Source organism: Alligator mississippiensis, chromosome 3, assembly GCF_030867095.1.
Source record: "Alligator mississippiensis isolate rAllMis1 chromosome 3, rAllMis1, whole genome shotgun sequence".
Lineage (NCBI taxonomy): Eukaryota > Metazoa > Chordata > Crocodylia > Alligatoridae > Alligator > Alligator mississippiensis.
Genome location: NC_081826.1, coordinates 92,579,070 through 92,592,812, shown reverse-complemented (window position 1 = coordinate 92,592,812; position 13,743 = coordinate 92,579,070). Strand labels below are relative to the sequence as shown.

Genomic DNA, 13,743 nt, shown 5'->3' with positions numbered 1-13,743 from the left:
CTGCTTGAAAAATTGTGCAACATGCTGCTAGTGTCAGACTTTTTTAGACAGATAAGTAGAATGCTGCAAGCTGCTTTAAATTATCAAGAACAAAAATTTTGTTTTGGCCGGTTTCTGGACAGCATGTAATATAGATGTTACTGGTGCACTCTAATATTCACCTCCTACAGGAAGCACATTTACACCCATGTCCTTTGGTCAATAAGTCATCACTAAACATTGTAAAGCAAGACCACATATAATCATACATTACAGTGGAGTTTTCAATAGCTATTGTTATTATTATTGCCATTCTTGTTGTGTTAAGAGGTCCCAATAAGAAGTCAGGCTCTGGATATTATACAAACCTATAAAAGAGATGGAACCTGACTCTAAAAATTTTAAATGTAGGTAGCTAGCACAGAAAGAAATTAGGGAACGGGGAAACAACATACAAAATGAAAGGTCACAGTAGTATTTGGGTAATGTTTCAGACGTATAATTTTAGAGGTAAGCTGTTAAAAAAAAAACAAAAATAGGATTATACTCTGTGTGGGTTTGCACACGTGTGTCTACACACACACACACACACACACACACACAGAGTTAGAAAACTATAACATTGTATATACTTTTCTAATTAGACAAGGTACATGCACACTTGTGCCTCTGCGTGTGTGTGCATGCGCCTATATATACCCGTCTTCAGTGAAAATGAGTAACGTGTCTAAGGAATCTTTTCTATGCTAGCCAGGAAGTCATGCATAGGATACTTAAAAGAAACTGTTTGGCACATGCCTCTGGGTGCTACTTGCAACCTCAGGGTGTGTCCTTTACAAATTTCTTGTTGTTGGTGACAAGTGACCCAGGATTTTTTTAACAGACAACCCTTCATCAGTAAATCAATTTAACAAATATATATATTAGTTTGAGGTGTTACCACATGCCTCTAAAACCAACATCTATTTATTGTGACTACTTCAATAAAAAGCAGAGAGAGAGAGAGAGAGAGAGAGAGAGAGAGAGAGAGAGAGAACTCCTTTATATTTTTTTGAAAAAGCTCATTCATTTTAAAATCTGAAGTGATTTTACTTTAAATAGCCAGATTTCATGACTGTGTATTTCCTTCATCCTGATGAGCATTACCAGCAGTACACATCTTTGCCATAATTAATTTTGAAAGGAGAGCAGACATGTATATTGCCACTAGCTCTCGGTGGATTATCTATACTGAGGCTTGCTAGACAATGGAAAGTAAAGTTGCCTCTGATTCAAAATGCTTCAAATGCACTGAAGGAATATAATGTACTCTGATGCACACTGTATGGATTTTTAAGTAGGGCAACAGGACAGCATTTTTTTCCTATGAGGATTACTGTATATAACTTGATGAGTTACCAGATACTGTTAATTTGTGATAATGTACATATCACTCCCACATCATTCTACATTTTCTCTCTTCCCATTTATCCTTAGCCTTTTTGCAGAGTAAAGTGTTTTTATTAAGGGAAATCGAGCTAAAACAAAGAAATAAACAAACATCACATACATATGCACACATTACTCTTATAACTGTCCCTATGAAACTGTATAAACCTATATATAACCTTACTAATTAGGCAATGCTGTAGATTCTAACAATAAATTACTTTTGAGAATCTGGTCATGTTACTTTAATTATCCTAAGTGCTTGTACCAAATAGGCACAGACTTAATTTAGAGTGCATGTAACAAATGAAGTACATATTAAATGTAAAATTGAAGTGAGATTTTAGGTTAGAATAATTGATAGAACTGAAAGGAATCTAGATGTGTAGCCTTTCTTCTGGGTGGGGTGGCCTGGGTTGAGTGGGGTCTAAAAAACTGCAAAAAGGAATGGTTAAGGTGAAGTCTGAAGCCAGTGCAAAACAGCTCTCTGCAGAGACTTTTGTTGCATTTGTGTCAAATGCCATGGGGTCCTGAACCATGCCTGAAGCTACAGGTTTTACTGCAAGACAATAAGTAAAATGTTATCACATGCTCAACTTAAAATTTACAGTTAACACTTGCAGTTAAAAAGCAAGCAGCCTATCATGTGTTAAATGCCCTCCCAGCACTGCAAAGCTGTTCTCCTTGGGCGGGGGTGGGGCCGGGGTGGGGAGGGGGGTCTCCCAACACATTTATTTTAATAGGTCACTACTTTCCAAGAATTCAATGACTTGCAGCTGTTGCAACTGAACCTGGGGCACTGCCCTAAGCTAGACTGATCTCAAGTGGGACTTATTTTTTTAATATGACTGGTATTCAGTTACTATGCTGATATTATTGGTCATGACATAGTACTTGACAAGAGGACCATATGAAGGTTATTAGCTCCTAACAGAAATATATGTATTGCATTAAAAGAATCCCAAGAAATATAAAGGAAAATGTGCATAAATTCAAAGGCGAAGAATTTTTAAATGTTTCCAATATAAAACCTACCTTAAAAAGCCAACTCACCTATGATGATTTATTGTGCCAAATATCAGAAAATAACCCCTGTGTTAAACTACAATACAGAAGGATTGTTTTACATGCAGTCTCAATGCAACTAATCAGAGCCTCCATCATGTTATATTTTTTTTAATAAAGGGTTTTCAATAATTGAATGAATACAAACACACTCATTAAGACACAGTTGAGAACCAACAGCTTAGTCCAGGGAGTTTTGTTTCTCTTGTTTAGGAGGGGGGTTTCCTATTTTTTAATGTTTTTGGTTTAGTACATTTTAGCTAAAATTTGGTCATTTTTATTTAGTTAGTTTTAAGCAATGTAATTGCCATACTACAAATTCTAGGATCCTGAAAATGAACAGCATAATAATGATCATCTGGCATAATGAAAAATAATATAAGGATGAACAAACTCAGCGGTAATCAGTCAGATCTAAGAGCACACTGGCAGTTACAAAATAACTCAGCCACCTAGTAAATCAAACTAACAGGAAAGCTCCCTTCCAGCACCATTACCATCCTCCTCTCTACAATCAAAGAGAACATATATCATCACTCTCACCCCAAATCACTATACAAATTTTTAAAAAGGAGCAAATGGTTTGAAGTTTGTTAAGAAAAGAAAAGACAAAACTGTAGGATACAGAACTCTGTAGCATGACTTCCTATAAGGAATCAGCTCTGTGGTTTCAGGATTGGTCCTTGAAATTGTCATAAGAAGCATCATGATTATATCTGATCCACCTTTTTTTTTTTCTTCAAACAATATAATTTTCCTTCTTTACTCAGTATCTGGACTAGACTAAAATGTCCTTTTTGGTGTGATTTCAAACTCCTGAATACCTCTAAAATGTTCTAATCACTCAAAACTTCTGAAGAATTAAAATAAGATATTTGAGAGGGATAAATAAAACAGCATTGCTTTAAAATATATTATTCAAACAGAGAAAAGGGTTGTTTGCCCTTTAAAACCTCACTCACTCTCTCTCTTTCTCTCTCTCTCTCAGCTGCCTTTCAGGAAGAATCTGGTGATGCTGCATTATTGATGTGATACAGGTCTCCAGTGGAAACAGATGTGATATGTTTGGCTTCCTCTGATATCCTGGGCTGAACACAAAGCAAATTACTGAATGTATGAACACACAGGTTCAATGAAACAGTTCAAAGCAGTTTGAAAGACAGTCCTTGCATAATAAGTCTTTCCTTATGCAACAGGGTCTAAATGTAACGTTAGATTTGTACTAGAAGAAGTGTACCCCAAACCATTTTGGCAAAACAGACTTCAACTGAGATAAAAATGCATATGGGCACCTTCAGGTTTGCTTGATCTCAAATCAGGCATTGATTGTTGGGTAAAAGTGAAGTAACAGTGCATACCTGCAAGAAGGAAAAAAAAAGGAAGATTTAAATTCTCCCTACCAATCTTACATAGGGCCCTCTGTTTTTAAAAGCCTGTTTTGGGATGCAAAACTTTCTGTTTTTGTCCCTTGGCACCTTGCAGCTAGTTGCATGCAGCGCAATCATGCATCACAATAGATCAAGCAGAGGTGGAAGTGAAAGGACTGTTTGATCAGAGGCCAGAATTCTCTTCAGCTTGAATAGGAATCCAAGGTTACTTACAAGAAGGCAGGTGTAGTCCCTCCATTAGGGAAAACCACATAATATAAAAAAGCAGCAAAAGCTGCTTCCCCAAGGAGAGGTCGAGTCTCCCACATTAATTTACCTGGTTTGCTTAACCTGTCTTTATTTGAGTGGTCCTCAAACACTGTGATCTAAATTCTCCCTGGTTTCAGACCCAATGCCATCACCCATGGGTCTGTGACCTCCAGGCACTCAGCAAATCAAATGTTTTCTTCTATTTAACGCATTTTTCTCCACGAAAGAGCTCAACACAGACTTTTGTTTCCTTGCATCTACAAAAATACATACAAGTATTTGAAAACTGGATCCCAAATCCTGACCATGTCTTTGCCTCTTTCCTTTGTGGCTTTCTCCTTTCTTCCCCCAATCTGTTTCTTGGAACTTTTCTTTGTCCCGCCTTTCATTTGTAAAAATAAATAAATAAATAAATAAATAAATAATCCTACATCTCTCTGCCTCTTGTACTTCTCCCCTTCCAAAAAAAGAGAGAGATTTTAATCTGGAAAGCATCATTGTTCTCCTGTTTTGCATGCACTACAGAAGATCGTGGGGGGGGGGGGGGTGGAGAGACAGCAAAAGTTACCTGCAGACAGACACAAATCCTTCCACTTTTCCCCCCTAGAGTTTGTTCCTCGGTCTGATGCTCAGAGAGGAAGCCCGAGGCACTGAACTAAGGCGATCAGAGCAGACAGGGTCTCGCACAGCCCGAGCCAGAGAAGCCGAGTGAGAGGTGGCTCTTCCTAGGGGACTGCCGGTCCCGTGGGCAGAGGAGGATGCCCCACCGACCGGCCGTGATCAGCCCCCCCTTCCAAACGTCCAAAAAGCATCTGAAAGGAGGGAAGCCTTTGAAACAGCAGCCGAGATGCCTTTGGGGTTTCCCTGACCTGCCCTTCAAAGAGCCAGGGAGATATCTGATGGATGAAAATGCAAGGAGCCAAGGTCTGGTGGTCTGTAATCCTCCCTAGGAGCACGTCGAGCAGACAGGGAGCCCTGCACAGGAGGCGGACGAGGAGCCGCTGGGATGCCCCGGGACTAGCCACTTGCCCAGGGGGAGGCGCCGGGGCTGCCCAGCTCCCCTGGCAGCCTGCGGGCGGGCATGGGGGACCAGGCGGCCGCCGCCTAGAGGAGGGGGAGCCAGGGAAGCGGAGGGCGAGGAGCCAGGGGGCTGGCTGCTAAAGAGGAGAGTTAAGAAGGTAATGATTGCCATCCTGCTGCAATTTCCCTGTGTCATGGCTCCTGTTTCCTAGCAACAGCATCCAGTCCGGCCAGCACAGCAGCAGCAGCAGGCTGAGCACCATTCAAGAGCAGCAGCAGCAGCAGCGGCAGCAGCAACAACTCCAGGAGGACTGGCAAAGCAACCAGCCACAGCAGCACAGAGGCGGAGGCTGCATCTGGCAGGGGGAGATCCGCAGCAGAAAGCAGGGAAAGATGAAGGATGGGGAAGGCGCAGCACTTCTAGGAAATTCCTGGCAATGGCTCTTCTCCGAGGCTCCGCGGGGGCTGCCGGAGCCCGGCCGCGCTCTCCCGCTTCCGTCGCCGGGCTTGTGAGCGGGGCGCCCCGGAGCGCGGAGCCGAGCCGGCCGCGGCTGCGCTGAGATGTCCGCTCGGGCTGGAAAGTTTCTCCGCCGTCGCTTGATGGTGCCTGCCTCCCTCACCTCCGGCTCTGACCTCCCCCCGGTCTTCCTCGGTAAGTGAGATTACACTGTTGGCTCCACTGCTGCCATTTTGAGCAATAAATTTCATCCGCGGTCCCCAAAGGCTTTTTCATCCTGGTCTGATGTGCGTGGTGGGGGCAGGGAACGACTTTCCCCTCTGTTTTTTTCTCCCTCTTGGAGAAATTCAGAGACAAAGCAGTTCAGTATTTCTTGGCTCCAGCCCTTCCTGAAGGGAACCACACACCAGAAACAATGCCATCGTGTTCCCTGAGTCTAAAAGACGGGGTGGGGGAGAAATAGTCAGCTCCTGTATTTGGAAACAGTCAGGTGCCTGTTGTGTTTAGACACCTTTTGATGGGTGTTTGCCCAAGCCGGGAGCCTGGCTTACTAAAGCTAACCAAAAGTTCAAAGATTCATCAGAGCACCTGGTGAGTGGCATTCAATTGATAGCTACAAAACTATGGCATTTACAGGCAGGTCTCTTCATAGGCATATTGCCAGCCAACCCCATTGCATCTACTGTAAACTGCATCAAAACTACGCCCAATATAGACTGGCAACTTTGCTCCCTCCGTTACGTATGAAGAAATGCTGCCAAGAATGTCAGCTCCCGAATCTCAGACCCTATCCAGGCTGCACCTCCGAGAATATACAGCAGGTTAGAAACAGTCTTAAGTATAACACTGAGCAAATTAGCAATTGTTGCAAAAGAAAATCCTCTGGAAATTGCATATTTTTACCCAACCTGAGTGAATTCTTCTATTTTCCATGCACAGCCAAACAGTCAAAGCAACATCAAATCCTGCATTCATCTGTAGCAAATAAGTGAGCATTTTAATCCATGTCCAGGAAACAAAGGGGTTAATCAAATCAATTTCCATGTGCATTTACATTTCTAAGCCTGTGACCGAGCTAGTTTTCAAATTGGGTTTGGTTCTTACAGAGTAGCCTTTGCATTGTCATTGAGCTCCTGGTTAAAATGTAAAAGATTCTCTAGGGAGTGTTTAAAAGAGAGAGTTTAATATGACATAACTATCAATTTGTAAATGATTACAGACCACATTAAATTCGGATACGTAAATTATATACCGTGTCCATTGAAAGCCTCCGAGTGCTGGGTAATTTTCTGATGGTACTGTTATTAATAATAGTTTCTGGCTTTAGTAAGCCCCTCCCATGCATCCACCCTTGTTTCTTTTTTTATTGAAAACTAAGTGTCAAGGCAATATTGATTCACAAGCATTGTTCAGGTCTGATTACCATCTGTTTTTCCGTCTTAGTTGAGTCAGGGTCATGTCTGGTGGTATAGTGGAAGAGAATTAGATCAAAAACCAAACCACCAATTAAAAGAAATCATGCCCTGCTAATTAACACTTCTGCACCATCAAGCCATTCTAAAAAAAGCAAATAAATACTTTGACAATAGGAAAGAGGCGGCAAGACTCTATTCATTGTTAAATTACATTCAGCTCTATTGTAAATTCAAAGCAATGTCTCCGGTGATAACACAGTTGTTTTATGAGAAATACATACAGAACAAGTAGGGCACAAAATCATCACATCTGGGGATATTTGTGACTGGAACAGAAGTGAAATTTAGAAGTTAATGAAAGGGGGGAAAGATCACTTTAGATGCCTAGTTAAACAGCTTTCAAGGCAAGGAATTGAGCTTTATGAAGTATGCTAAATTGATTACTGTCATCGTTCCTTCCTATAAATTATTTCAGGCACTTCAAAAAAAAAAAAAAAGCAGGAAAAAGCCCCTTTTTCAGTATAATCAAGACTCAACTGAACGGTTTGCAACATTGTGCGATTTGTTCCTGCCTTGTACATACTAGTTTCCCAGCCATTTGAATACTCAGATGATGAATCATGATGGTACAGTAAAAATCAAGCAACAAATGCTATTTCACGTTAGCTTCCCAACACAAAACATTTTCTTTCTCTGGGTGCTTCAGAGGGTTCTCTCCTTTTTTCATAAAATCTGACATTTTTAATTTTTTTAATACCGGCCACAAGCTCACAACTTAGGGGATATGGGGAAGGGAAGATTCATCAATGTTACATAACATTACCTTGAACATCATACATGTTTCCAAATCAAGCAGCTGTCCAGATGATGTACCCATACCGTAAGCAGAAGAGGATGGGTTTCTATCTCAGTGCAGATAAAATGAGAAAGAAGTGGCTTGGAAGAAACTTTCTAAAGGTATTACTGTCTGGGTATTCAAATGTTTCCCCTTGTGCATTTTCAGTAATTCATTTCCCATTCTTTTAAAAACAAGCAAATAATCACTTAGAATCCCTCAGTAATGCATAAACCATGTAATAAAAATAAAAATCAATGCTATCTACAGACCAGTTCTTACTGCCCTCTTGGTTTTATTGCCACAGCATCCAGAGTAGATTGGATCCAGCCCAACAGATGGGTAGCGCTAAAGGCCTCATGCATTGTGACCCTCTGACCCCGGTAGAAGAACAAGGCCTGAGGCCAAGACAGATGGCAGCAACTTCCTGGAAGGAGAAGCAGGCAGCTTTGCCTGCTGCTCCTAAAAGCAGCATGACTCCTTTTCTGTTTGTTTGCCTGGGTGATGCCACTCCCACCTGGGTGTATCTGGAGTCCAAAGAAATCAATTAGCTGTTTGCAAACAGCAAAATGAATGATGTCAGGGGACACAGGGCTGCTTCTGTGGCCCAAGTTACCTCATGCAGCTTCTTTGTCACAGGGATTGGCTGTCTGCATGTGTGCACTGGTGATCAATGGGCCGGTGACTGAGATCCCACTCATTAGGACTTGAAACCAAATATAATGAGCAACAGGAAAACAAGGGGCTGCAATCATGCTGCTGAGACCCTTCCCAACCCGGCCTGATCCTCTTCTCTCCCCCTCCCCCCTTGCTGCAGGAACTGGAGGAGCTGTAGGAAGTGGAGCTGCAGGGAGTCAGCCATGATCGCCACCGGAGGCCTCCTGAGGATCTCAGCCCGGAAACAGGACCCACTGCGGCCTCCGAGCCAGGTGGCCAAGCGCAAGCACAAGGCCAAGAAGAAGCGCAAGAACGATGTGGTGGTGGTGAAGGGCAAGCTCAAGCTGTGCTCGCTTTCGGGCCTCATTGCCCTCTGTGGCATCCTGGTGCTGCTGGTGGGCATCGCCCTAGCTGTGATGGGCTACTGGCCCAAATCGAGCCTGCCTTACCGCCAGGGCAGCTTCGAGGGTGCCAGGGCCCTGCTGCCTCTGGGTAGTGCTGTCAAGAACCACTCCCGGGGGTTAGCAGGCATACACTCTGACACCGCTGGGGATGACTCCTCAGGCAGTGCCAGGAGACCCCCACCACCTCATGACACTGCCTCTTCCTCCTCCTCAGCGGGCTTCCTCCTGCACCTCTTCTCGGGCTACTTGCACTCAGACAAACTCAAGGTGTTGGGCCCACTCATCATGGGCGTCGGCATCTTCCTTTTCATCTGCGCCAATGCTGTACTGCATGAGAACCGTGACAAGAAGACCAAGGTCATCGACCTGCGGGACCTCTACTCCACCGTCATTGACGCCCACAGTCTGCGTGCCAAGGAGGTTGCTAGCACTGTTGCTGCCCCACCCACTGCCCCAACACCACTCAATGGCTTTGTCAGCTACGCAGCACCCCGTGGCGCCTGGCCCCCTGTCCGCCGCCCCTCCAGCCCCGGCCCCCCACCGCCACCACCCAGCCTGGCTGAGGCAGTGTACAGCATTTCCTGTGAGCCACCGGACAGCATGGCAGGCTCCCTCGTGGGGTCCACACTGAGCGCCTTCACGCTGCTGCCCCTAGCACAGGGGGAGGGGGACTGGCGGCCGCCAAGGGGTGAGCTTGAACGGAGCCTGACTGACCTCCGTGGCTGCCAGGGGCTGGCACTGGCCCGAGCCGGCTGCCCACCGAGGGTGCTGAGGCGCCAGAGCACCAGCTGCCTGCCTGATGTCCGGGGAGTGCTATCGCCCGAGCTCCTGCCCCGCCGCCAGGAACAGGACCGTCTGCCACAGGCTTCTTCCAGCTCCTCCCCGTCCCCCGAGGTGGGGAGCTCCCCTGACCTCAGTCCCCCTGCCATGCGGGGGGGGTCTCCCCCCTCTGAGCCTTCCAGCAGCAATAAGGGCTACAGCCACCTGGAGGAGGCAGGCACCTCCTTGGAGTCTCTTGCCAACACCCCAGCCAGTACAATCCCAGACTCTGAGGGGGACCCCAGTGTGGAGACAGGGCCCCAGGAGGTGCCCAGCCCACCTCAGACTGCTGAGTCCCCTCCACCAACACAAAGACAATATACCAACAAAGAGAAACTTTTCATGATCTCCAGATCCCACGCACCTCTAGGACTGGAGGACGGGGAGCTGGAAAGCACTGGCATTTAAAGGGAGAGAGAAGGCACCAGGACACCCCCCTTCCCTTGATTATCCACACCTCCCACTCTCTCCTTGTGGATGTGGGAAACCCGGTCGATAGCCAAAGAGCTGCAGTAGGTTAGGCTTGAATTGCTTTCAAGAAATTCCTGTAGAGGAGGCCAGGAGAGAGACAGAGAGAAAAAGTGGTGTCTTTTCTGTCCCCTTGTGATTGTATGGTCCCTGCAAGCCAATTTCTATTAAACATCCAGCAACCAATCCAGTAAATCCTTGGGAAGAAACAAATACACATTTTGGACAAATTAACTGTGCACTTTATATACTTTTTAAAATTATTATTATTATTATTATTATTATGATCATTGCCAAGTGCCCTCTCCACTCCCTTGGTTCTCTCTGCTGCTGATGTGCCACTACCTGCTTGGAAACCATTAGCTCTTTTTCCAGCTCCAGAGCAACATGGTAGCTAGCTCAGTAAAAGCTAATCTTTCTGTCTCTCTCTTTTGTTTGTTTGCTTGTTTGATCACTCCAAAAGTTTGCAGCCTTACCCACCGATGTAACTTGAAAACAGCCACACTTGTTTAGATTCTGGAGTATGATGACTGAGGAGAGACTGGAGCAGGAAAGAGCTCTGATAATCCAAATTCAACTGTTACATTCCTAAATCCAAAATACCTATTAATACATGACACTTTATTAAGTATTATTACACATGTATTGACTAATAATATTAAACAGGTTTTTTTTTAATAAAATGTTTACAAATAAAAATATCATCTTTAAACAGTTTTTCCCTCCCCTGCCTCTCCCTCCATAAATGACAAACCAAAGACAATTTTGGTTTTCCACGTTTTAAAAATTAGAGACAAGGTTTCAGAACAAAGGTCTGTTTCTGTTCTTCCCAGAGTAACGATAATTTAGCAGTATGCTGAAAATATGGATACTCTGAGCAAACTACTTCAAGCCAGCCAGCCGATGGTCTCTTTTTAACTTTTCTAGCTACAATTTTGACAGTTGAAGAATCTGAGATTTTGACATTCTAAAGAGAAAAGTTGATTGCGGTTTTACCGTCTAATACAATTATATTTTCCATGAGTAACATATTAGTCTTTAATGGTAGCCTGTTATTTCTGACTCTATTACTTTCTTTTAAAACAGTTGCTTCGAGGCTTTTTTTCTGCAATTCAGGCTCAAACCTTGCACTTAACTTCAAGCATATTATTCAAAGTATTAAATTTCTGAGGGAGAAATCATGGCTTCCATTGAATTCAAAGGGATTTTGTCATGGCTTCTGATGGGGAAAAGGATTTTTCCTTGAATAAGTGAGGAAACGTTTCTGAATGTCAGATAATGGGTGAATAAATCAGCATTTTGATAATTGGGAAACATTTATTTTTCTTACTTAAGATAATGCAAGTGATTACTTGCTTGACCATAGAAAGACATCTAAGTATTAAGATAATTTGCTATTATGTGATATTATATCAAATATATATTTAATATGGATAGGACATTTATTTTGTTAATGTAGAATAATTGAAGTTAAAATAGATGTAGATAATAAATTGGCCTTTTTCTGTTAAAGCTTTTATAATAGCCTGTTATTTAATACCTGTTAATTATATTGGTATGCAATTAGATTACAATACATTGTAATATTCAACATACAAACCATGAGAATTAAGCATAAAATGTAATCCTGCAAAAAATGCTTACAGAATAGAAAAAATAATTTAAAAAGATATCAAACAACAGACTGCCATCTTGAGGCTCTAAAGTATGAGTTCTAGGGAATGCACTTTTCTTTTTTTTTCCTGCAATTGCAAGGTACAGGCAGAGTCTCTCTTATTGTCAGTGCCAATTAACAATATAATCTTTATTTATGCACTGTTCCTTTTAAAACTATTCTCTATCATTGCTTGACCTAATAGCTTTAAAATAGCCTCAGTATGTAGAGTTTTTTAGAATTCCTACCTGAGCAATTTTAGTTTTCTATAGAAATTTAGGTTACATGTTTCTTTTTATAGGTGGGGTGGGAGGGGTAAGTTCATTTGAGTGACAAAGTTCTTATTTGAACATTTACTTTATTAGTGCCAAAACGTACTTAGTGCAGATCAATAAGGATAACCTAATCCATTCCACTGTTAAAAAAATAAAATCAGGTATCCCTTCTTTAGACATTCTCTTCTCTAAGAGTTTGCCCCCTTTGGCTCTTGGCTTCCTTCCCAAAACTGCACCTAGATCTCATCCTTCTACTGACCTTCAAGGCCTAATTTGATTTATTTTGGCTTCTCCCCTACCCTTGTCCTTTTCCAAACCTGCCTCCTCCCAGACTGGACATCACACTTCTCCTTCCAGCCTCTGCCTCCAGACCTTGCAACCAACTGTTTCTTCCATGGGCTTTGGCAGTATGGTCCCATAATATTGCCCATTTCATATTTACCCTGCCTTCTGACTGACCTCAAACTAACATGACTAACCACCTCTCTCTCTTTCTTACATACATTTTGGTATTTTCAAAATATGTGCATCTCAAATGCATCTACTGAACTAGAAAGAGAAAGAGGTCCACAAAGGCCAGTTGTCCCAACTGTTATATAAAAAAGTTCTCAGGAAAAATTTGGTGTCTGCCTAAACTCCTAGGACAGATCACTCACAAAAGCACAGCCGCTTAGAATGCAGGCTTTTGTTTTAAATTAATCTGCAAGACAGAGAATAGTTATTCAGTTACTTAAATGCGAGGAAGATTTCATAGCACTTCATATCATATCTGTACCTTTTTAACTTCAGAAAGCTTATGGGTCTGATATAAAGAAGATAACTGCAGGAGGGTAAATGTATTGGGGACCAACATTAACAGCTGAAGTGTATACAGACAGACATGAACACTTCAGGTTTTGAAGCCTTAGATATTATGTTTCAGCCTTCAAGAAGATATTTAATACATAAATTAATTTAATGGATGATTTCTTTACATTATGGGTGTTTGTTTTGTTTTACCTATTGTCCTTTTTTTTTCTTCTCAATCAGAGCTATAAGCCATCTGATTTCTAGGTAAAACTGTTACTACATCATCTGCTGTACCATGGAAGACAACATGCAGGCTTTTTTAAACTGTTCTACGTTGTGGTTTGGTTAGAACCTTCTCCACACACCATACCCACAAACAGTGAGTCATAGCCTGTGTACAACCATCGACCAACTTACTGGTAATATAAGCGGTCCCTTTTTATCCCTACACTCCATGACACAGAATCTATGTTTGTAATAACAGCATAGAAAGAGAAGCAATGGGTAACTTAAACCACTCCTCCCCCCCCCCCACACAAACAAGAATCTTTGCATAAAAACAATTAAACAGGGCATAATATGCAGGTTCATTATTGATGATCTACTGAGTTAAGACCAGAGATTAGTATGGTATGAATGAGAACTTTTAATGGCATTTTCTATTGTTAGTTAACATTTTTTTTCTTGTTAGACAAGTCTATAATAAACAATGCAAAGTATTTTCACTGCAAAGGTTAGTTTTTAATCTATAAATAACCTCCTTATGGTAGTAAAAACTTATGCTTTTATATTTACAGTAACATGAATACAAATTAGTGTTGTCCTTAACATTATTTGCATC

General features: G+C 42.4%; 1 protein-coding gene and 1 long non-coding RNA gene across 3 annotated transcripts; one reads left to right on the top strand and one right to left on the bottom strand.

Moving 5' to 3' along the window:
• Positions 1-462: 462 nt before the first annotated feature.
• On the bottom strand, positions 463-4,764 carry LOC132249341 (uncharacterized). The gene is made up of 2 exons (XR_009460768.1): positions 4,678-4,764; positions 463-3,830 (listed from the first exon to the last, which is right to left on the bottom strand). It is a non-coding gene; the product is annotated as an uncharacterized LOC132249341 (long non-coding RNA).
• A 928-nt stretch (positions 4,765-5,692) lies between these two features.
• Positions 5,693-13,086, top strand: TMEM200C (transmembrane protein 200C). 2 transcript variants are annotated; one of them, XM_006270520.4, is made up of 3 exons: positions 5,716-5,781; positions 7,858-7,958; positions 8,654-13,086. In XM_006270520.4, the coding sequence occupies exon 3, from the start codon at positions 8,697-8,699 to the stop codon at positions 10,122-10,124; it is 1,428 nt and encodes a 475-aa protein (XP_006270582.2). In that variant the 5' UTR covers positions 5,716-5,781; positions 7,858-7,958; positions 8,654-8,696; the 3' UTR covers positions 10,125-13,086. The 2 variants fall into 2 exon arrangements, with proteins under 2 accessions (XP_059580207.1, XP_006270582.2); XM_059724224.1 differs by lacking the exon at positions 7,858-7,958 and having other exon boundaries at positions 5,693-5,781.
• Positions 13,087-13,743: the final 657 nt, after the last annotated feature.

What these genes read in the sequence shown, in the direction of transcription:
- TMEM200C (XM_059724224.1), top strand. Translation starts at nt 8,697, where the DNA reads ATGATCGCCACCGGAGGCCTCCTGAGGATCTCAGCCCGGAAACAGGAC.